General features: G+C 35.7%; 1 protein-coding gene across 2 annotated transcripts in view; it reads right to left on the bottom strand.

Moving 5' to 3' along the window:
* The window catches only part of dipk1aa (divergent protein kinase domain 1Aa), a 36,493-nt gene extending 12,114 nt beyond the window's left edge, over positions 1 to 24,379 (bottom strand). For both annotated transcript variants that reach the window (XM_061919857.1, XM_061919858.1), the window contains exons 1-4: positions 23,865 to 24,379; positions 10,094 to 10,228; positions 3,573 to 3,680; positions 883 to 1,059 (exon numbers count right to left, since the gene is read on the bottom strand). In XM_061919857.1, coding sequence (XP_061775841.1) covers positions 883 to 1,059; positions 3,573 to 3,680; positions 10,094 to 10,228; positions 23,865 to 23,918 — 474 coding nt within the window. In that variant the 5' untranslated portion in view covers positions 23,919 to 24,379. The remainder of the gene's footprint in view (positions 1 to 882; positions 1,060 to 3,572; positions 3,681 to 10,093; positions 10,229 to 23,864) is intronic.
* Between the last annotated feature and the right edge of the window lie 690 nt (positions 24,380 to 25,069).

The raw sequence follows: 25,069 nt of genomic DNA, 5'->3' as shown, positions 1-25,069 counted from the left end.
ATAATCTCACTAAAACACTAGTAACACAATAAGCAGATAAGGGATTTTCCAGAATTATCCCAGTAGATGTGTCTAATAACATCTGAATAGCTCCCACTGCCCTCGCCTTTTTTTTTTCTTTTCTAGTCCTTCACTCTCACTATCCTCATCCACGAATCTTTCATCCTTGCTCAAATTAATGGGGAAATTGTCGCTTTCTCGGTCCGAATCGCTCTCGCTGCTGGTGGCTATGATTGTAAACAATGTGAGGATGTGAGGAGTTCTACAACCCGTGATGTCACGCGCACATCGTCTGCTACTTCCGGTACAGGCAAGGCTTTTTTATTAGCGACCAAAAGTTGCGAACTTTATCGTCGATGTTCTCTACTAAATCTTTTCAGCAAAATTTCGCGAAAATGATCAAGTATGACACATAGAATGGACCTGCTATCCCCGTTTAAATAAGAAAATCTCATTTCAGTAGGCCTTTAAGAATGTACCAAACAGTTGGTTTGGCCACACCTCATGTTTTTGCTCTCTCTCTGATGGCTTTGTTTGGATTTTACAGCCTAATGATGGCTTGCTTCACTGATAGTGACAGCTCTTTGGACTTCATATTGACAGTTGACCTCCCCAGATTCCAAATGAATATACCACACTTGAAATGACATCTAGTCCTTTTATCTGCTCTTTGTAAATTAAATACAATGAAAAACAAACAAGGGAATAACACACACCTGGCTATGGAACAGCTGAGTAGCCTATTGTCCAATTACCTTTGGTCCCTAAAAAAAGTGGAATTCTTACACCGTTCACCTGATTTAAGTAAATAAACTACCAAAAAGACGGAAAAATGGAGTCAATGTCCAAATATTTATGGACCTAACTGTATTAGCGTTTTACCTTGAGGTGATTAAAGACCATCTCTCTGAACTTCTCCACCGACGTGCCTCTGGTGGGGGTATCGAACACGGGGGCCTCCTTGCGGGGCTCCGGCTCCTCGCCCATCTCGTCGGGCCCCACTCCGCCCACATGGCAGCGGATGATTCCTTGGCGGTCTCCCCAGCTTCCAGCGTACACCTGAAAGCACCTTCCTGTGTTAAGGAGTCAGGTGCAGGGGCGGAGCAACACATTCTGGGTCCCCCAATCCCACCCAAAGCCCAAGGTTTCTGCCCCATACACACACACACACTTGCTATGTTGAGCAGCTTTGTAAAACACGTGTAAAAACTTTAATTGGGTTTTGGATTCTATTTAAAGCTAGGATTAACATACCTAGAACATACCTAAGTAACCGCATCAGGGGTGTCAAACTCTTGATTTGTAAGGGCCACATCACCTCAAAAGGCTACTTGTAGCAGGAAAAGTACACAATTCTAAACCAGGAATGTTGGCACGTTATGTAAATGGTAAATAAAAAACGAATACGATGATTTACAAATCCTTTTCAACTTATATTCAATCGAATAGACTGCAAGGATAAGATATTTAATGTTCACACTTGAAAACTTCATTTTTAGCAAATATTAGCTCATTTGGAATTTGATGCCTGGAAAGGTACATACAGGTTTTGGAGCAACCTATGTTGCCATCCAAGCAATGTTATCATGGACGCCCCTGCTTATTTCAGCAAGACAATGCCAAGCCATGATATATTTAGTGAAGTGAATTATATTTATACAGCGCTTTTCTCAAGTGACTCAAAGCGCTTTACATTGTGAAACCCGATATCTAAGCTACATTTAAAACCAGTGTGGGTGGCACTGGGAGCAGTTGGGTAAAGTGTCTTGCCCAAGGACACAACGGCAGTGACTAGGATGGTGCAAGCGGGGATCGAACCTGCAACAGGTTGCTGGCACGGCTGCTCTACCAACCGAGCTATACCGCCCCAATGTTTACAATAACAATATATCATTGTTATTGTAAGCAATATGTATTTATTATTGTAAACAATACATAATTGTAATTTTAAAAATATGTCATTGTTATTGTAAACAATATAACATTCTTATTGTAAACAATGTATCAGTTATTGTGAAAAATTTGTATTGTAAACCATATATCATTGTAATTGTAAACAATGTATAATTTTTATTGTAAACAATGTATAATTTTTATTGCAAACAATGTATAATTGTTATTGTAAACACAGTATAATAGTTTTTTTTAAAGAAGGTACAAGTGTTATTGTACACAATGCATGATTTTTATTGTAAACATATCATTATTATTGTAAACAATATAATATTGTTATTGTAAACAATATAATATTGTTATTGTAAACAATATTAGATTGTTATTGTATACAAAACATCATTATTGTATACAAAATATCGTTTTTGTAAACATTGTATAATTGTAATTGTAAACAATACATAATTGTTATTGTAAACAATACATCACTGTTATTGTTTACAAAATGTTATTGTAAACAATACATCCTTATTGTAAACAATATACTATTATTATTGTAAACATAGAATAGTTATTGTAAACAATATATACTTATTGTAAACAATATATCCTTATTGTAAACATAACATCATTCTTATTGTAAACAATGTATCATTGTTATGGTAAACAATGATTGTAAAAAAATATATATATTTGTTATTGTATACAATATACCATTGTTATTGTAAACAATATATCATTATTGTAAACAATATACCATTATTATTGTAAACATAATATTGTTATTGTAAACGTATATCATTGTTTTTGTAAAAAATGTATCATTGTTAATGTAAACAATATATCATTATTGTAAACAATATATCATTATTATTGTAAACAATATATCAATATATTTTTGTAAACAATATACCATTATTATTGTAAACATATTGTTATTGTAAACGTATATCATGGTTTTTGTAAACAATATATCATTGTTAATGTAAACAATATATCATTATTATTGTAAACAATATATCAATATATTTTTGTAAACAATATCTCAGTTATTGTAAACAATATATCACTGTGATTGTAAACAGCATATCATTGTTATTGTAAACACTATAGCATTGTTATTGTCAACAATGTATCAATATTTTATTGTAAACAATATATAATTTTTATTGTAAACAATATATCAGTTATTCTAAACAATATCTCATTGTTATTGTGAACAAAATATCACTGTTATTGTGACCAATATAAAATTGTTATTGTAAACACTTAATCATTGTTATTGTAAATACTATATCATCGTTATTGTAAACAATATATAATTGTTATTGTAAACAATATTTCATTGGTGCATCTCTTGGGGGTTAAGTCTACCCCATCTTTCAAAACCTGTGAGGCCTCGGTCTCTAACTGAAATCCAGGGTACTTGAACACACAACAGTTATGTGCAATGACTCGCTAAAGTGAAACTTGTACTTGTATAACTTTCTCCTAGATATATTTATTCTATTTGGACTTCTATCACTTGACCCTTCTTCCCAAATGTTGGCGCTGTGTGACAATGTGCAAAGGTGAACTTTGATGAGGCCATCCAGGTGATTTTGGATGAGGTCATCCTTCATTTGATTGGACTTATCCTAAACAGACATTTGGTGTCACTTGGCCAGGTGGTCTCCTACCTGCTGGCTGGGGAGGCTGGAGAGACACCTGCTCAAGTAGAAGGTCTCCTTGTCGCACAGGCTGCTGCAGGCCGGCCCGTCGATGATGCCCTTCTTGTACTTGTCACACTTGGAGGAGCACAACGTAAAACAAACAAACATGGCCGTGAACCAATGGCAGAACGAGCACGGGTCACATGACTTTGTGACCCGCAAGGTTAGTAAGTGGCATGACGAGCAGGAGGAGACTCAACGAGTCACTTTGTCCATGACGGAGGAATTCAATACAGACACAAAATATTTTTTGTCCACACAACCAAAGTCAAACCCAAACAGGACTTGGTGATACAGGTTGTCAAAATAAGCGATTTCAGGCCAATAACCTTCATACAAATATTATTATTTACATATCAAACCCCTCTTGATACTATTAATGCAGGGGTCACCAAGGCGGTGCCCGCGGGCACCAGGTCGCCCGTAAGGACCAGATGAGTCGCCCGCTGGCCTGTTCTAAAAATAGCAGCACTTACCAGTGAGCTGCCTCTATTTTTTAAATTTAATTTATTTACTAGCAAGCTGGTCTCGCTTTGCTCGACATTTATAATTCTAAGAGAGACAAAATTCAAATAGAATTTGAAAATCCAAGAAAATATTTTGAAGACTTGGTCTTTACTAGTTTAAATAAATGTGTTTATTTTTTTACTTTGCTTCTTATAACTTTCAGAAAGACAATTTTAGAGAAAAAATACAACCTTAAAAATTATTTTAGGATTTTTAAACACATACCTTTTTACCTTTTAAATTCCTTCCTCTTCTTTCCTGACAATTTAAATCAATGTTCAAGTAAATTTATTTTTTTTATTGTAAAGAATAATAAATAAATTGTAATTTAATTATTCATTTTAGCTTCTGTTTTTTCGACGAAAAATATTTGTGGAATATTTCTTCAAACTTATTTTGATTAAAACTCAGAAAAATTATTCTGGCAAATCTTACTAAATCTTATTTCAAAGTCTTTTAAATTTCTTTTAAAATTTTTGTTCTCTGGAAAATCTAGAAGAAATAATGATTTGTCTTTGTTAGAAATATAGCTTGGTCCAATTTGTTATATATTCTAACAAAGTGCAGATTGGATTTTAACCTATTTAAAACATGTCATCAAAATTCTAAAATTAATCTTAATCGGGAAAAATTACTAATGATGTTCCATAAAAAAATTTTTTTTATTTTTTCAAAAAGATTCGAACTAGCTAGTTTTTCTCTTCTTTTTTTTGGTTAAATTTTGAATATTAAAGAGTTGAAAGTGAAGACAAACTATTTTTCAAAATTTAATTTTCATTTTTTTTCTTGTTTTCTCCTCTTTTAAACAATTAAGTGTTTTTTTCATCATTTATTCTCTACAAAAAACCTTCCGTAAAAGGAAAAAAAAATGTACGACGGAATGACAGACAGAAATACCCATTTTTTAAATATATATAGATTTATTTATTAAAGGTAAATTGAGCAAATTGGCTATTTCAGGCAATTTATTTAAGTGTGTATCAAACTGGTAGCCCTTTGCATTAATCAGTACCCCAGAAGTAGCTCTTGGTTTCAAAAAGGTTGGTGACCCCTGTATTAATGATATCAATATACACTTTTTATAACCTTGATATCAGTACTGCATAAACGACGTTTTACAACTGTATCATAATGAGGACACTGATACACATCTTTTATAAACTCGATACTGTACTTATATCCACCTTTATTAAAAACCTTGATACAAATATGATCATTAAGATAGTGTTATAGCCTTGATACTCTTGATGATAATACACACTTTTTATAACCTCGATGATATGAGTACTGTATAACCTACATATTTTACAACTGTATCATAATGAGGACACTGACACACACTGCCTTTAAATGATGTGACGGCGAAATGGTGGGCCACGATAAATTACATGGCGGGTATGTTAAATGACCTTATGGACTATGTTAAATGATGTGATGGGCCACTATAAATAACATGGCGGGTATGTTGAATGACCTTATGGACTATGTTAAATGATGTGACGGGCCACTATAAATAACATGGCGGTTATGTTGAATGACCTTATGGACTATGTTAAATGATGTGACGGGCCACTATAAATAACATGGCGGGTATGTTAAATGACCTTATGGACTATGTTAAATGATGTGATGGGCCTGTTAAATGACCTTATGGACTAGGTTAAATGATGTGATGGGCCACTATAAATAACATGGCGGGTATGTTAAATGACCTTATGGACTAGGTTAAATGATGTGATGGGCCACTATAAATAACATGGCGGGTATGTTAAATGACCTTATGGACTAGGTTAAATGATGTGATGGGCCACTATAAATAACATGGCGGGTATGTTAAATGACCTTATGGACTATGTTAAATGATGTGATGGGCCACTATAAATAATATGGCGGGTATGTTAAATGAGCTTATAGACTATGTTAAATGATGTGATGGGCCACTATAAATAACATGGCAGGTATGTTGAATGACCTTATGGACTAGGTTAAATGATGTGATGGGCCACTATAAATAACATGGCGGGTATGTAAAATGGCCTTATGGACTATGTTAAATGATCTGATGGGCCACAATAAATAACATGGCAGGTATGTTAAATGACCTTATGGACTATGTTAAATGATGTGATGGGCCACAATAAATAATATGGCGGGTATGTTAAATGACCTTATGGATTAGGTTAAATGATGTGATGGGCCTGTTAAATGACCTTATGGACTATGTTAAATGATGTGATGGGCCACAATAAATAATATGGCAGTTATGTTAAATTACCTTATGGACTATGTTAAATGATGTGATGGGCCACGATAAATAACATGGCGGGTATGTTAAATGACCTTATGGACTATGTTAAATGATGTGATGGGCCACAATAAATAATATCAATCAATCAATGTTTACTTATATAGCCCTAAATCACATGGCGGGTATGTTAAATGACCTTATGGACTAGGTTAAATTATGTGATGGGCCACAAAAATAATATGGCGGGTATGTTAAATGACCGTATGGACTATGTTAAATGATGTGATGGGCCACAATAAATAACTTGGCGGGTATGTTAAATGAGCTTATAGACTATGTTAAATGATGTGATGGGCCACAATAAATAACATGGCGGGTATGTTGAATTACCTTATGGACTATGTTAAATGATGTGATGGGCCACGATAAATAATATGGCAGGTATGTTAAATGACCTTATGGACTATGTTAAATGTTGTGATGGGCCACAATAAATAATATGGCGGGTATGTTAAATGACCTTATGGACTATGTTAAATGATCTGATGGGCCACGATAAATAATATGGCAGGTATGTTAAATGACCTTATGGACTATGTTAAATGATGTGATGGGCCAATATAAATAATATGGCGGGTATGTTAAATGACCTTATGGACTAGGTTAAATGATGTGATGGGCCACTATAAATAACATGGCGGGTATGTTAAATGACCTTATGGACTAGGTTAAATGATGTGATGGGCCACTATAAATAACATGGCGGGTATGTTAAATGACCTTATGGACTAGGTTAAATGATGTGATGGGCCACTATAAATAACATGGCGGGTATGTTAAATGACCTTATGGACTAGGTTAAATGATGTGATGGGCCACTATAAATAACATGGCGGGTATGTTAAATGACCTTATGGACTAGGTTAAATGATGTGATGGGCCACTATAAATAACATGGCGGGTATGTTAAATGACCTTATGGACTATGTTAAATGATGTGATGGGCCACTATAAATAATATGGCGGGTATGTTGAATGACCTAATGGATTAGGTTAAATGATGTGATGGGCCAATATAAATAATATGGCGGGTATGTTAAATGACCTTATGGACTAGGTTAAATGATGTGATGGGCTTGTTAATTGGCCTCATGGACTATGTTAAATGATGTGATGGGCCACAAAAATAATATGGCGGGTATGTTAAATGACCTTATGGACTATGTTAAATGATGTGATGGGCCACAATAAATAACATGGCGGGTATGTTAAATGACCTTATGGACAATGTTAAATGATGTGATGGGTCACTATAAATAACATGGCGGCTATGTTAAATGACCTTATGGACTATGTTAAATGATGTGATGGGTCACTATAAATAATATGGCGGGTATGTTAAATGACCTTATGGGCTAGGTTAAATGATGTGATGGGTCAATGTAAATAACATGGCGGGTATGTTAACTGACCTTATGGACTATGATAAACGATGTGATGGGCCACAATAAATGATATAATGGGCCACAATAAATTTCTTGAAGGGTCACTTAAAAAACGTGATGGACCATTACAAATGATGTGATGGGCTAGGATAAATTACATGGCAGGTACGTTAAATGATGTGATGGACTACGTTAAATGATGTGATGGACAACATAAATGACATGGCGGGCCGCTTAAATGATGTGAAGGGCCACTAAGTGACGTGTTGGGCCACGTTAAAAACATTGCGGTTACTTTAAATGACCTCACAGAGTACGTTAAATGAATGTAATGGACCACAAAAAATGATACGGCAGGCCACATAAAATGACGTGATGGACTACATTAAATGATGCGATGGACGACATAAAATGATGTGGCAGGGCCACATAAAAGACGTGAAGGGCCACTAAATGACGTGATAGGCCACATTAAATAATATGGCGGGTACATTAAATTATTATTTACTGAGCTTTCAACAGGTGGTCTACATAACTAAGGTGTGATTTAAAGTGGCCTTGATAAGAAGAGTTGAACATTTACGATGCTACTGGAATGAGGATTAATTGTTATTTACTGAGCGTTGAACAGGTGGTCTACATAGCTAAGTTGGCCTCGATAAGAAGTGTGTTGAACATTTACAAGATGCTACCGGAATGAGGGTTACATATTTACTGGGCGTTGAACAGGTGGTTTACATAACTAAGGTGTGATTTATAGTGGCCTGATAAGAAGAGTTGAACATTTACAAGATGCTACTGGAATGAGGGTTAATTGTTATTTACATAGTGTTGAACAGGTGGTCTACATAACTCAGGTGTGATTTAAGGTGGCCTTGAAAAGAAGAGTTGAACATTTACAAGATGCTCCTGGAATGATTTGTAATTGTTATTTACTGAGTGTTGAACAGGTGGTCTAACATAACTAAGATTTGATTTAAAGTGGCCTTTATAAGAAGAGTTGAACATTTACAAGATGCTCCTGTAATGAGGGTTAATTGTTATTTACTGAGTGTTGAACAGGTGGTCTACATACAGTAACTAAGGTGTGATTTATAGTGGCCTGATAAGAAGAGTTGAACATTTACAAGATGCTACTGGAATGATGTTTAATTGTTACTTACAGAGCGTTGAACAGGTGGTCTACATAACCTAGGTGTGATTTAATGTGGCCTTTATAAGAGGTGAATTGAACATATACAAGATGCTACTGGAATGAGGGTTAATTGTTATTTACTGAGTGTTGAACAGGTGGTCTACATAACTAAAGTGTGATTTAAGTTGGCCTTGATAAGAAAAGTTGAACATTTACAAGATGCTACTGGAATGAGGGTTAATTGTTATTTACTGAGTGTTGAACAGGTGGTCTACATAACTAAGGTGTGATTTAAATTGGCCTTTATAAGAGGTGAGTTGAAAATGAACAAGATGCTACTGGAATGAGGGTTAATTGTTATTTAGGGAGCGTTGAACAGGTCGTGTACATAATTAAGGTGAGATTTAAAGTGGACTTGATAAGAACAGTTGATCATTTACAAGATGCTACTGAAATGAGGGTTAATTGTTATTTACAGAGTGTTGAACAGGTGGTCTACATAACTAAGGTGCGATTTAATGTGGCCTGATAACAAGAATTGAACATTTACAAGATGCTACTGGAATTATATGTAATTGTTGTTTACATAGTGTTGAACAGGTGGTCTACATAACTATGGTGTAATTTAATGTGGCCTGATGAGAAGAGTTGAACATTTACAAGATGCTACTGGAATGATTTGTAATTGTTATTTACTGATTGTTGAACAGGTGGTCTACATAACTAAGGTGTGATTTAACGTGGCCTTGATAAGAAGTGAGTTGAAAGTTTACAAGATGCTCCTGGAATGAGGGTTAATTGTTATTTACTGAGTGTTGAACAGGTCGTCTACATAACTAAGGTGTGATTTAATGTGGCCTTGAGAAGCAGTGAGTTGAACATATACAAGATGCTACTGGAATGAGGGTTAATTGTTATTTACTGAGGGTTGAACAAGTGGTCTACATAACTAAGGTGTGATTTAAGGTGGCCTTGTTGAGAAGAGTTGAACATTTACGATGCTACTGGAATGAGGGTTGATTGTTATTTACAGAGTGTTGAACAGGTGGTCGTAGTAAGTAGAAGGTATTGACGAGGTTCAACAACGAGGACGCGTGGGCAAATTCAAAGATGAATGAATCAGAGGGTGTGGCGCACACCAAGAAGAACTCACAATGGCAGTTCTGCACTGGTGTCCTCTGCACAGCTCCGTGTAGGCCGAGTACTGCACGTAGAGCACCCAGCTTCCCACCAGCACCGTCAGCCAGGTGAGGAACAGGTACTTCACCCTAACAAAGGAGATGCGGGCCTGCAAGGGACGACAACAAATCATCAATCAAAAAAAAGGTTCTTTGGTCTGCTGAGATCCCGATGTTGACATTCCTATAAGTGGATTGTGGTACTGTGGACCAGGTCTATACTCTCGGCAGGGTCCTTGAGGGTGCATGGGAGTTTGCCCAACCAGTCTACATGTGCTTTGTGGACTTGGAGAAGGCATTCGACCGTGTCCCTCGGGAAGTCCTGTGGGGAGTGCTCAGAGAGTATGGGGTATCGGACTGTCTGATTGTGGCGGTCTGTTCCCTGTACGATCAGTGTCACACCTTAGTCCGCATTAGTCGGACATGTTTCCAGTGAGGGTTGGACTCCGCCAAGGCTGCCCTTTGTCACCCATTCTGTTCATAACTTTTATGGACAGAATTTCTAGGCGCAGTCAAGGCGTTGAAGGGATCTGGTTTGGTGGCTGCAGGATTAAGTATCTGCTTTTTGCAGATAATGTAGTCCTGATGGCTTCATCTGGCCAGGATCTTCAGCTCTCACTGGATCGGTTCGCAGCCAAATGTGAAGCGACCGGGATGAGAATCAGCACCTCCAAGTCCGAGTCCATGGTTCTCGCCCGGAAAAGGGTGAAGTGCCATCTCCGGGTTGGGGAGGAGACCCTGCCCCAAGTGGAGGAGTTCAAGTACCTCGGAGTCTTGTTCACGAGTGAGGGAAGGGTGGATCGTGAGATCGACAGGCGGATCGGTGTGGCGTCTTCAGTAATGCGGACGCTGCATCGATCCATTGGGGTTGAAGAAGGAGCTGAGCCGGAAGGCAAAGCTCTAAATTTACCGGTCGATCTACGTTCCCATCCTCACCTATAGTCATGAGCTTTGGGTTATGACCGAAAGGACAAGATCATGGGTACAACGGCTGAAATGAGTTTCCTCCGCCGGGTGGGGGGGCTCTCCCTTAGAGATAGGGTGAGAAACTCTGCCATCCGGGAGGAACTCAAAGTAAAGCCGCTGCTCCTCCACATGAAGAGGAGCCAGATGAGGTGGTTCGGGCATCTGGTCAGGATGCCACCTGAACGCCTCCCTAGGGAGATGTTTTGGGCACGTCCGACCAGTACGAGGCCACGTGGAAGACCCAGGACAGGTTGGGAAGACTATGTCTCCCGGCTGGCCTGGGAACGCCAAGGGATCCCCCGGGAAGAGCTGGACGAAGTGGCTGGGGAGAGGGAAGTCTTGGCTTCCCTGCTTAGGCTGCTGCCCCCGCGGCCCGACCTTGGATAAACGGAAGAAGAAGGATGGATGTTTTCTTTATCTACACCATCTATTTGTATTGTACAAAGGAGCATTATTCTAGTTTTAATTAGGTCTGTTTTTGTCAAAACATACATTTTAGTGTGCTAATTTTAACAGTGATTGTTAAATATATACAGTACAGGCCAAAAGTTTGGACACACATCTTTATTCAATGCATTTTCTTTATTTTCATGACTATTTACATTGTAGATTGTCACTGAAGGCATCAAAACTATGAATGAGGACATGTGAAGTTATGTACTTGACAAAACAAAAGGTGAAATAACTGAAAACATGTTTTATATTATAGTTTCTTCAAAATAGCAACCCTTTTCTTCTGATTACTGCTTTGCACATACTTGGCATTCTCTCGGTGAGCTTCAAGAGGTAGTCACCCGAAATGGTTTTCACTTGACAGGTGAAAACCAGTTCAGGTGACTACCTTTCACTTTTTTTTGGTTAACTACATAACCTCTCATGTTATGTCATTTATAGTTTTGATGCCTTCAGCGACAATCTACAATGTAAATAGTCATGAAACTAAAGAAAACAGATTGAATGAGAAGATATATATATATACATACATGCATACATACATACATATATATAGTATACATATATACATACATATAAACACATATACATATATATATATATATATATATATACACACACACACACACACACAAACATGTATATATACCGTACATATATACACATTTTTACACACACACACATATATATATAGATATACACATATATATACATATATATGTATACATATACTGTATATGTATACATATATATATTTACATATATACTACAGTGTATATATATACATACATGTATATACAAAAACATACATATATATATACACTTATATACACATACATATATATACACACATATATACACACACACATATATATAGATATACACATATATATAGATATATGTATACATATACTGTGTATGCATACATATACATATATATATACATACATATATATACAAAAACATACATATATATATACACTTATATACACACATATATATATACACACATATATACATATATACACACACACACATATATATAGATATACATATATATGTATACATATACTGTATATGCATACATATACATATGTATAATTTACATATATACTACAGTGTGTATATATATACAAAAACATACATATATATATACACACTTATATACACATACATACATATATACACACACATGTATATGTGTATATATATGTGTGTGTTTATATATATATATATTTATGTGTGTATATATGTATACATGTGTATGTATATGTGTGTGTGTGTGTATATATATATATAGATATATATACTGTATTAATACACATACATATATAAATACTGTATGTATATATGTGTGTGTGTATATATACAGTATATACACATGTGTATATGTATACATATATATATATATATATGTTTGTGTGTGTATATATATATTTATATATATATATATACACACTCGCCCCTGCGATGAGGTGGAGACTTGTACAGGGTGTACTCCGCCTTCCGCCCGATTGTAGCTGAGATAGGCACCCCCGCAACTCCAAAGGGAATAAGCGGTAGAAATGGATTGATGGATGGATATATATATATATACACACACATGTACACACACAAGTATATGATATACAAAAAATCAAATTGAAATAGACTATCATATAGTGTATGACCTAACTTGTAGTAAACTTTAGTAAAGTTGTGTATAAATGATTATAGAAAGCGCCATGCAATTTTCATTCCATCACTGTTTGCATCAGCAACTTATGTTCAACGTTTACAAAAAAGTAAACAATCCATTGACAGCCATGAATCAAAATAAACATGCACAATACAGCACACAAACATTGACAGGTCTAGAACTGCTGAGTTGGGGACGGCAAACAATGGACTAATTTTGCACTCCATTCCAACGAGGAAATGAACCTACCTGAAGAACTTGTGGAGCCTGTAATTAGTTGTGTGTTTTTTTTTTTAAACCTGACCTAAATTCACCGAACACCTGACGTCCTTCCAGACCCTCATGCAACTAGTCCGGGGGTCGGCAACCCAAAATGTTGAAAGATGTATGACCAAAAATACAAAAACAAATCTGTCTGGAGCCGCAAAAAATTAAAAGCAATATTACATACAGATAGTGTGTCATGAGATATAGATTAAATTAAGAGGACTTAAAGGAAAATAAATTAGCTCAAATATACCTAAAAAGCAGGCATAATGGTGCAATATGTACATATAGCTCGCCTAAATAGCATGTTAGCATCGATTAGCTTGCAGTCATGCAGTGACCAAATTTGTCTGATCAGCGCGCCACACAAGTCAATAACTTCAACAAAACTCAACTTTTGTGTATAAAGTTTGGTGGTAAAAATAAAACAGAAAAAGAAGTGGCATAAAACACGTCCTAGAAAGTCTGAATTTCGGGAGAGGCGCTGAATTTCGGGAGTCTCCCGGAAAATCCGGGAGGGTTGGCAAGTATGTTGTTGACCCTGAAAAGGAGTGGTGATGTCGGTGACTAGTGGCCCAAAGAACCCGGAAGGAAGCAACTTCCACAGACATCTCTAGCAGGAACCATTTATGTTTTTTATACAATTACTCCGCCGTATGATACATTACAGAAACACCACCTTCGCGTTGAATGACAAAATCCGTCGAGCACTAAAAGGTGGCACTACCCACAGCGTCCACACTCTGACCCATATTCCTTTCGGAGCACTTTGGAGTGAAACCTGAGACACCGCGGCGGTGCCGAGCTGATGAATGGTGTAGACCTCTAGGGAGGACAGAGAAGAACATCGCATTTGCCATTCCGTGCGAGGACACAAAGGATGTTATTTGGTTGCAACTGATACTCATCAATCAATCGAACATAAGATGTGCGAACACATTTTGTTGACATGTTAAATACGGTGCGGAAAAAGCCGTCTCCGACCCATAGGGCAGTACCGTGTATACCAGGGTTCACCAACCTGGTTTGATACACACATAAATAAATTTCCAGAAATAGCCAATTTGCTCAATTTACCTTTAACTTTATGTTATTATTAATTAGGGATCGAATGTCCCTTTAGGAATGTCTTAGAGATATGAAACAAAAACCTCTATGTAGGTCTCACTTAGACCTACATTTCACTCATTTACATCCTTCAGCAAAAATCAACAGGAAGTTGGCAATTACCCCTTTAAAACAAAAGTTTTGTAAAAACCCATCGCCTTTTTTCAAACATTATCTCCTCTGAGCGCGTTTGTTGTGTCGGCTTCAAACTCGCACAGGAAAGAGATTGAACCCTTCTGATTAAAAGTTGACAAAAGAGTTTTTCTAACTGCTCCGGTTCTGATTTTACCAGCCTTCAAAGAACTTTTGATGACATGTTTTAAATAGGTTAAAATCCAATCTGCACTTTTTAATTAGGGACCGAATGTCCCTTTGGGACAGAGGACCCTATTGTATTTCTAAGGTTTTATTTTTATTATACCGCCGCCTCTTTGAGCTGTAATTTGACCCCCTTAACATGCTTCAAAACTCACCAAATTTAACACACACATCAGGACTGGCGAAAATTGCCATCTAATAAAGAAAAAAAAATACTCAAAATTGCGCTCTAGCGCCCCCTGGGAAAAAACACAGACAAAACTGCTTGTAACTTCCGTTAGGAATATTGTAGAGACATGAAACAAAAACCTCTATGTAGGTCTGACTTAGACCTAGATTTCATATAGTGACCTCCTTCATCAAAAATCAACAGGAAGTTAGCAAAAACCCCTTCAAAACAAAAGTTTCCGAAAAAAATATAATTTTTGCCTCTTTGAGCTGTAATTTCACCCCCTTAAAATGCTTTAAAACTCACCAAACTGGACACACATCAAGACTGGCGAAAATTGTTATCCAATAAAAATGAAAAAAAAAAACTCAAAATTGCGCTCAAGCGCCCCCTAGGAATAAAACACAGACAAAACTGCAACTAGGAAGAAATCACAGACAAAACTGCTTGTAACTTCCGGTAGGAATGTCTTAGGGATATGAAACAAAAACCTCTATGTAGGTCTCACTTAGACCTACATTTCATTCATTTACATCCTTCAGCAAAAATCAACAGGAAGTTGGCAATTACCCCTTCAAAACTAAAATTTTGCAAAAACCCGTCACCTTTTTTCAAACATTATCTCCTATGAGCGCGTTTGTTGTGTCGGCTTCAAACTCGCACAGGAAAGAGATTGAACCCTTATGATTAAAAGTTGACGAAAGAGTTTTTCCAACTTGTCCGGTTTTGATTTTACCAGCCTTCAAAGATGGCCGCTTAAAAGCAGGAAGCACCAGCGTGACCACACAATGCAGAGAAGGTAGGTAATGTGCGGGTAAAGATATGTTGACTGGGTGAAAGGAGGAGGCACCAGTTTGACTCCAGGATGCAGGGAAGGTAGGTAATGTGCAGGTAAAGATATGTTGTCTGGGTGATGGCAGGAAGCACCAGCATGTATGGGTGAAAGAAAGAAGCACCAGTGTGACCCCAGGATGCAGGGAAGGTAGGTAATGTGCAGGTAAAGATATGTTGAATGGGTAAAGGCAGGAAACACCAGCTAAAGTCGGTCCCGTCCATCGTTGCTTGCAACTTTAATAATTAATGATATTTATCTTTGTGGAAAGACTGATTTCTCACGATAAATATATATAGAAACAGATAAATATTTTCATAAATATATTTCGACTCTTTAAAATTCAATTGAAAAAAAGAAGAGAAAAACTAGCTAATTCGAATCTTTTTGAAAAAAAATTTAAAAAAAGAATTTATGGAACATCATTAGTAATTTTTCCTGATTAAGATTAATTCTAGAATTTTGATGACATGTTTTAAATAGGTTAAAATCCAATATGCACTTTGTTAGAATATATAACAAATTGGACCAAGCTATATTTCTAACAAAGACAAATAATTGTTTGGAATTTTAATCATAATAAGTTTGAAGAAATATTTCACAAATATTCTTCGTCGAAAAAACAGAAGCTAAAATGAAGAATTAAATTAAAATGTATTAATTATTCTTTACAATAAATTTTTTTTTTTTACTTGAACATTGATTTAAATTGTCAGGAAAGAAGAGGAAGGAATTTAAAAGGTAAAAAGGTACATGTGTTTAAAAATCCTAAAAATCATTTTTAAGGTTGTATTTTTTCTCTAAAATTGTCTTTTCTGAAAGTTATAAAGTAGCTTCTGATTTACTAATGGTTTCTAAAAATCTATGGAATAAATATTAAAATTTAACATTTCTGCCAACAAAGATTTGCTTTAGCCGACGACACAGTCATTTTGATAGTAGGCTGTTATCTGTAATATAGACACTTACGTCATGTGTTGCCTTCATTATAAGACTTATATAAGACTTTTTAAAGTCATTTTGATAGTAGGCTGTTATCTGTAATATAGACACTTACGTCATGTGTTGCCTTCATTATAAGACTTATATAAGACTTTTAAAGTCATTTTGATAGTAGGCTATCATAGCTATTATAGACATTTATGTCATGTGTTGCCTTCATTATAAGACTTTTTTAAGTAATTTGATAGTACACTATCATAGCTATTATAGACTCTTACGTCGTGTTGCCTTCATTATAAGACTTTTAAAAGTAGTTTTGATAGTTTGCTATCATAGCTATTATAGACAGGTCATGTGTTTCTTTCATTATAAGACTTAAATGAGACTTTTAAAGCAATTTTGATAGTAGGCTATCATAGATATTACAGACACTTACGTCATGTGTTGCCTCCATTATAAAATACTTTTAAAGTCATTTTGATAGTAGGCTATTATAGCCAATTAGGTCATGTGTTGTTTTTCATTATAAGACTTTTAAAGTCATTTTTTGATAGTAGGCTATCATAGCTGTTATAGACACTTAAGTCATGAAGGAATCAATAAAGTACTATCTATCTATCTATGTGTTGCCTTCATTATAAGACTTATATAAGACTTTTAAAGTCATTTTGATAGTAGGCTATCATAGCTATTATAGACACTTACGTCATGTGTTGCCTTCATTATAAGACTTTTTAAAGTAATTTTGATAGTAGGCTATCATAGCTATTATAGACTCTTACGTCATGTGTTGCCTTCATTATAACACTTATATAAGACTTTTAAAGTAATTTTGATAGTAGGCTATCATAGCTATTATAGACACTTACGTCATGTGTTGCCTTCATTATAAGACTTTTTAAAGTAATTTTGATAGTAGGCTATCATAGCTATTATAGACTCTTACGTCATGTGTTGCCTTCATTATAACACTTATATAAGACTTTTAAAGTAATTTTGATAGTAGGCTATCATAGCTATTATAGACACTTACGTCATGTGTTGCCTTCATTATAAGACTTTTTAAAGTAATTTTGATGGTAGGCTATCATAGCTATTATAGACACTTATGTCATGTGTTGCCTTCATTATAACACTTATATAAGACTTTTAAAGTCATTTTGATAGTAGGCTATCATAGCTATTATAGACACATCATGTGTTGCCTTCATTATAAGACTGTTTAAAGTAATGTTGATAGTAGGCTATCATAGATATCGACTTATGTCATGTGTTGTCTTTATTATAAGACTTATAAAGTCATTTTGATAGTAGGCTATCATAGCTATTATAGCCAATCAGGTCATGTGTTGTTTTTCATTATAAGACTTATATAAGACTTTTAAAGTCATTTTTTGACGGTAGGCTATCATAGCTATTATAGACACTTATGTCATGAAGGAATCAATAAAGTACTATCTATCTATCTATCTATCTATGTGTTGCCTTCCGTATAAGACTTATATAAGACTTTTAAAGTCATTTCGATAGTAGGCTATTATAGCTAATATAGACACGTCATGTGTTGCCTTCATTAAAAGACTTTTTAAAGTAATTTTGATAGTAGGCTATCATAGCTATTATAGACTCTTACGTAATGTGACGCCTTCATTATAAGAATTTTTAAAATAATTTCGATAGTAGGCTATCATAGCTATTATAGACACGTCATGTGTTGCCTTCATTAGAGTTTTTAAAGTAATTTTGATAGTAGGCTATCATAGCTATTATAGACACTTATGTCATGTGTTGCCTTCATTATAAGACTTTTTAAAGTCATTTTGATAGTAGGCTATTATAGACACTTATGTCATGTGTTGCCTTCATTATAAGACTTATATAAGACTTTTAAAGTCATTTTGATAGTAGGCTATTATAGCTAATATAGACACTTATGTCATGTGTTGCCTTCATTATAAGACTTTTAAAGTCATTTTGATAGTAGGCTATCCTAGCTATTATAGACTCTTACGTCATGTGTTGCCTTCATTATAAGACTTTTTAAAGTCATTTTGATAGTAGGCTATTATAGACACTTATGTCATGTGTTGCCTTCATTATAAGACTTATATAAGACTTTTAAAGTCATTTTGATAGTAAGCTATTATAGCTAATATAGACACTTATGTCATGTGTTGCCTTCATTATAAGACTTATATAAGACTTTTAAAGTCATTTTGATAGTAGGCTATCATAGCTATTATAGACACTTATGTCATGTGTTGCCTTTATTATAAGACTTATAAAGTCATTTTGATAGTAGGCTATCATAGCTATTATAGACACTTATGTCATGTGTTGCCTTCATTATAAGACTTATATAAGACTTTTAAAGTCATTTTGATAGTAGGCTATCATAGCTATTATAGACACTTATGTCATGTGTTGCCTTCATTATAAGACTTATATAAGACTTTTTAAAGTCATTTTGATAGTAAGCTATCATAGCTATTATAGAAACTTACGTCATGTGTTGCCTTCATTATAAGACTTTTTAAAATAATTTTGATAGGCTATCATAGCTATTATAGACACTTACGGCATGTGTTGCCTTCATTATAAGATTTTTTAAAGCAATGTTGATAGTAGGCTATCATAGCTATTATCGACTTACGTCATGTGTTGTCTTCATTATAAGACTTATAAAGTCATTTTGATAGTAGGCTATCATAGCTATTATAGACTCTTACGTAATGTGTTACCTTCATTATAAGACTTTTTAAAATAATTTCGATAGTAGGCTATCATAGCTATTATAGACACGTCATGTGTTGCCTTCATTAGAGTTTTTAAAGTAATTTTGATAGTAGGCTATCATAGCTATTATTGACACTTATGTCATGTGTTTCCTTCATTATAAGACTTATATAAGACTTTTAAAGTAATTTTGATAGTAGGCTATCCTAGCTATTATAGACTCTTATGTCATGTGTTGCCTTCATTATAAAACTTTTTAAAGTCATTTTGATAGTAGGCTATCATAGCTATTATAGACACTTACGGCATGTGTTGCCTTCATTATAAGACCTATATAAGACTTTTCTTTTTTTTTGCAGCTCCAGACAGAGTAGTTGTTATGTAGTTTTGGTCCAATATGGCTCTTTCAACGTTTTGGGTTGCCGACCCCCGTCTTGGAAAGTGAAAGTGAAAGCGAATCTTCAACTTCAACCCCTTTACATTCAATAGAGTTTAAAGCTTCTGTGATTGGATGGCAGTCTACCTTGATGTGGACCCGAACTTAAACAAGTTGAAAAACGTATTGGGGTGTTACCATTTAGTGGTCAATTGTGCAGAATATGTACTGTACTGTGCAATCTACTTATAAAAGTTTCTGTCAATCACTCAATCAGTCAGTATGCACATGTCATGTGAGCAAGTTTTATTGTAGTAAATTTGATGTTTTTATGTGTTGTTTACTGTTTTTAACGTAACTTTGCTGCTGCCCTCTTGGCCAGGTCTCCCTTGGAAAAGAGATCTTTGATCTCAATGGGATTTTACCTGGTTAAATAAAGGCTAAATTTAAAAAAATAAAAATAAAGTGAGACTATTTCCATGCCACTCTGTTTGAAGTCGGAAAAACATCTCGAAACAAAAGGTTGATTTTACATTTGCTATTCAGTTGAGTAAATGGTTAATCCTCATAACTGGGGAGTTAAGACAATTAACCATTATGTACATTGGTTGCTAGGCAACCCATGGCTCCGACAGGCAACGACCATTCATTATATCATTAATTGACTCTCACCTGCACCTTTTTTTACAACACTTATCACTTTATTTTTTTTAAATGACTTACTGAAACTGGCCCCTAACGCAAAATTCTAAAGCAAAAATTTTCCCCATTACTTTATTTTTTTTACTGATTTTCTGAAACTGGCCCCCTAATGAAAACATGAATAGATGGATGGCTCGTATCCCAAAAACCCATAAAGTGCATTATTTTACAGTAAAAATGTAAAATTTCCCCCATTTTTTTTTTTTGTTGACATTCTGAAACTGGCCCCTAACGCAAAGTTCTAAAGCAAAAATGTATAAATGGATGGCTCATATCGTAAAAACCCATAAGGTGCATTATTTTACAGTAAAAATGTAAAATTTTCTCCATTACTTAATTTTTTTATGGATTTTCCGAAACTGGTCCCTAACGCAAACATAGATAGATGCCTCGTATCCCAAAAACCCAAAGGGTGCTTTATTTTACAGTAAAAATGTAAAATTTTACCCTTTTTTTTTTTTATTGACTTTCTGAAACTGGCCCCTAACGCAAAGTTCTAAAGCAATAATGTATAAATGGATGGCTCGTATCCTAAAAACCCATAAGGAGCAATATTTTACAGTAAAAATGTAAAATTTTCCCCATTACTTAATTTTTTTTTATTGATTTTCTGAAACTGGCCCCCTAACGCAAACATAAATAGATGGATGGCTCGTATCCCAAAAACCCATAAGGTGCATTATTTTACAGTAAAAATTTAAAATTTTCCCCATTTTTTTATTTTGTTGACATTCTGAAACTGGCCCCTAACGCAAAGTTTTAAAGCAAACATGAATAGATGGATGGCTCGTATCCCAAAAACCCATAAGGTGCATTATTTTACAGTAAAAATTTAAAATTTTCCACTTTTTTGATTTTTTTGATTTTCTAAAACTGGCCCCTAACGCAAAGTTCTAAAGCAAAAATGTAAAAATGGATAGCCCGTATCCCAAAAACCCATAAGGTGCATTATTTTACAGTAAAAATTGAAAATTTCACGCATTATTTTATTTTATTGACTTTTTGAAATTGGCCCCTAACGCAAACATGAATAGATGGATGGGTCGTATCCCAAAAACTCATAAGGTGCATTATTTTACAGAAAAAATTTAAAATTTTCCCCATTACTTTTATTTTTTTAATTGATTTTCTGAAACTGGCCTCTAACGCAAACATGAATAGATGGATGTCTCGTATCCCAAAAACCCATAAGGTGCATTAATTTACAGTAAAATTTTAAAATGTTCCCCGTTATTTTTTTTTTTTACTTTCTAAAGCTGGCTTGTAACGCAAATTTCTAAAGCAAAAATGTATAAATGGATGACTTGTATCCTAAAAACCCATAAGGTGCAATATTTTACAGTAAAAATGTAAAATTTTCCCCATTACTTTATTTTTTTGATTGATTTTCTGAAACTGGCCCCTAACGTAAACATGAATAGATGGATGTCTCGTATCCCAAAAACCCATAAGGTGCATTAATTTACAGTAAAAATTTTACAGTATTAAAAACAATCACTCAAGCTTCAGGGTCCACAAATGAATTGATTAACGTGGACCCTGACTTAAACAAGTTGAAAAAGTTATCGGGGTGTTACCATTTAGTGGTCAATTGTAGGGAATATGTAGTAATCTACAAACCCTGTTTCCATATGAGTTGGGAAATTGAGTTAGATGTAAATATAAATGGAATACAATGATTTGCAAATCCTTTTTAACCCATATTCAGTTGAATATGCTACAAAGACAACATATTTGATGTTCAAACTCATAAACTTTATTTTTTTTTTGCAAATAATAATTAGCTTAGAATTTCGAAGTAGTTGGGAAAGGGCATGTTCACCACTGTGTTACATCAACTTTTCTTTTAACAACACTCAATTAACATTTGGGAACTGAGGAAACTAATTGTTGAAGCTTTGAAAGTGGAATTCTTTCCCATTCTTGTTTTATGTAGAGCTTCAGTCGTTCAACAGTCCGGGGTCTCCACTGTCGTATTTTACGCTTCATAATGCGCCACACATTTTCCATGGGAGACAGGTCTGGACTGCAGGCAGGCCAGGAAAGTACCCGCACTCTTTTTTTACGAAACCACGCTGTTGTAACACGTGCTGAATGTGGCTTGGCATTGTCTTGCTGAAATAAGCAGGGGCGTCCATGAAAAAGTAGACGCTTAGTTGGCAGCATATGTTGTCCCAAAACCTGTATGTACCTTTCAGCATTAATGGTGCCGTCACAGATGTGTAAGTTACCCATGCCTTGGGCACTAATGCACCCCCATACCATCACAGATGCTGGCTTTTCAACTTTGCGTCGATAACAGTCTGGATGGTCCGCTTCCCCTTTGGTCTGGATGACACGATGTGGAATATTTCCAAAAAATAATTTGAAATGTGGACTCGTCAGACCACAGAACACTTTTCCACTTTGCATCAGTCCATCTTAGATGATCTCGGGCCCAGAGAAGCCGGTGCTGTTTCTGGATGTTGTTGATAAATGGCTTTCGCTTTGCATAGTAGAGCATTAACTTGCACTAACAGATGTAGCGACAAACTGTATTTAGTGACAGTGGTTTTCTGAAGTGTTCCTGAGCCCATGTGGTGATATCCTTTAGAGATTGATGTCGGTTTTTGATACAGTGCCGTCTGAGGGACAGAAGGTCACGGTCATTCAACGTTGGTTTCCTGCCATGCCGCTTACGTGAAGTGATTTCTCCAGATTCTCTGAACCTTTTGATGATATTATGGACCGTAGATGTTGAAATCCCAAAATTTCTTGCAATTGCACTTTGAGAAACGTTGTTCTTAAACTGTTTGACTATTTGCTCTCGCAGTTGTGGACAAAGGGGTGTACCTCGCCCCATCCTTTCTTGTGAAAGACTGAGCATTTTTTGGGGGAAGCTGTTTTTATACCCAATCATGGCACCCACCTGTTCCCAATTAGCCTGCACACCTGTGGGATGTTCCAAATAAGTGTTTGATGAGCATTCTTCAACTTTATCAGTATTTATTGCCACCTTTTCCAATTTGTCTTTGTAGCATATCCAACTGAATATGGGTTGAAAAGGATTTGCGAATCATTGTATTCCGTTTATATTTACATCAATCAATCCAAACAAGATATGTTGAACAATCCTCAGGTGTATTAAAACGTTCCCCCGCCAGCTGTCAACCTGCGACACACAAGCCCCACAATTATGAACACGCGTGACTCTGCATTACCTGGAAATAGAAGGACTTCTTCACCCAGGTCCGTGGAAAAAGCCCCTTCGCCATCACAAAAGCAGATCATTTCAATACGTGGACTTGGCAGAAGGAGGAGACGCTCATTCAGAAACCACAGCGGCGGGATTTGCAGCTTCTGCCGTGGAGTGGAAGACGTCTCGCGTGGATTGCAAAAAAAAAACGTGCATTCGTGCGCGTCCGTGAGTTGTCCTGCTTTTGTCGCTGTGACTGCACGTTTGCACCGCGCTAAAGCAGCAAATGCCGATATTTGTTTTTTTTTTTCCTTCAACTTCCTCCAACAGAAAACAGCGCAGGCTCGGGCCAATGCGCACGCGCGGTGCGAGGCGTTAAAAACGTAAGGTTAGTAGATGAAATTAAATCGGAGACTTTGCGTTTAAGTGTGTGTTGCAAAGTGCGTTCCCTCGTGACATACGATGCGATATTTTGTATTTGTTTTGGATCGAGTGGCAGTCTGCAGCTGTGTTGGAGTGTTTGAATAGACTTCCGTTATCTTCCACAATAAAAGCTGTGTGATCGCAGTGTGACTTCCGGCAATGTTTAAATTTTTTTTTCTTCAACAGAAAACAGCGCAGATTTATTTAAACTTTTATTAGTAGATTGCACAGTTCAGTACATATTCCGTACAATTAACCACTAAGACCCGAATAAGTTTTTCACTTTGTTTAAGTCGGGGTCCACGTTAATCAATTCACTGTTCAGGCTCCGGTTAGTGCGCACGCGCGGTGCGAAGCGTTACAAACGTAAGGTTAGTAGATTAAAATAAATCGTGAACTTTGCGTTCAAGTGTGTGTTGCAAAGTGCGTTCCTTAGTGACATGCGATGCGATATATTGTATTTGTTTAGGATCGAGAGTCAGTCTACAGCTGTGTTGGAGTGTTTGAATAGACTTCCTTTATCTTTCACAATAAAAACGATGTGATCGCTCTGTGACTTCCGGCAATGGTGATTTTTTTTTTCTTCAACAGAAAACAGTGCAGATTTATTGAAACTTTTATTAGTAGAATTGACAATTGACCACTAAATGGTAACTTGCGAATAAGTTGTTCAACTTGTTTAAGTCGGGATCCACGCACGCACGCAAACAGTCTTACAAAAATGATCCTAAATACTCAAATTATATTATAAAGAAGACTGGTTAATTGGAAGTAGGTGATAATTTTTAAGATAGATTTAGGGACGGC

Source organism: Nerophis ophidion, linkage group LG14 (assembly GCF_033978795.1).
Source record: "Nerophis ophidion isolate RoL-2023_Sa linkage group LG14, RoL_Noph_v1.0, whole genome shotgun sequence".
Lineage (NCBI taxonomy): Eukaryota > Metazoa > Chordata > Actinopteri > Syngnathiformes > Syngnathidae > Nerophis > Nerophis ophidion.
This window is presented reverse-complemented; position numbering and strand designations above follow the sequence as displayed.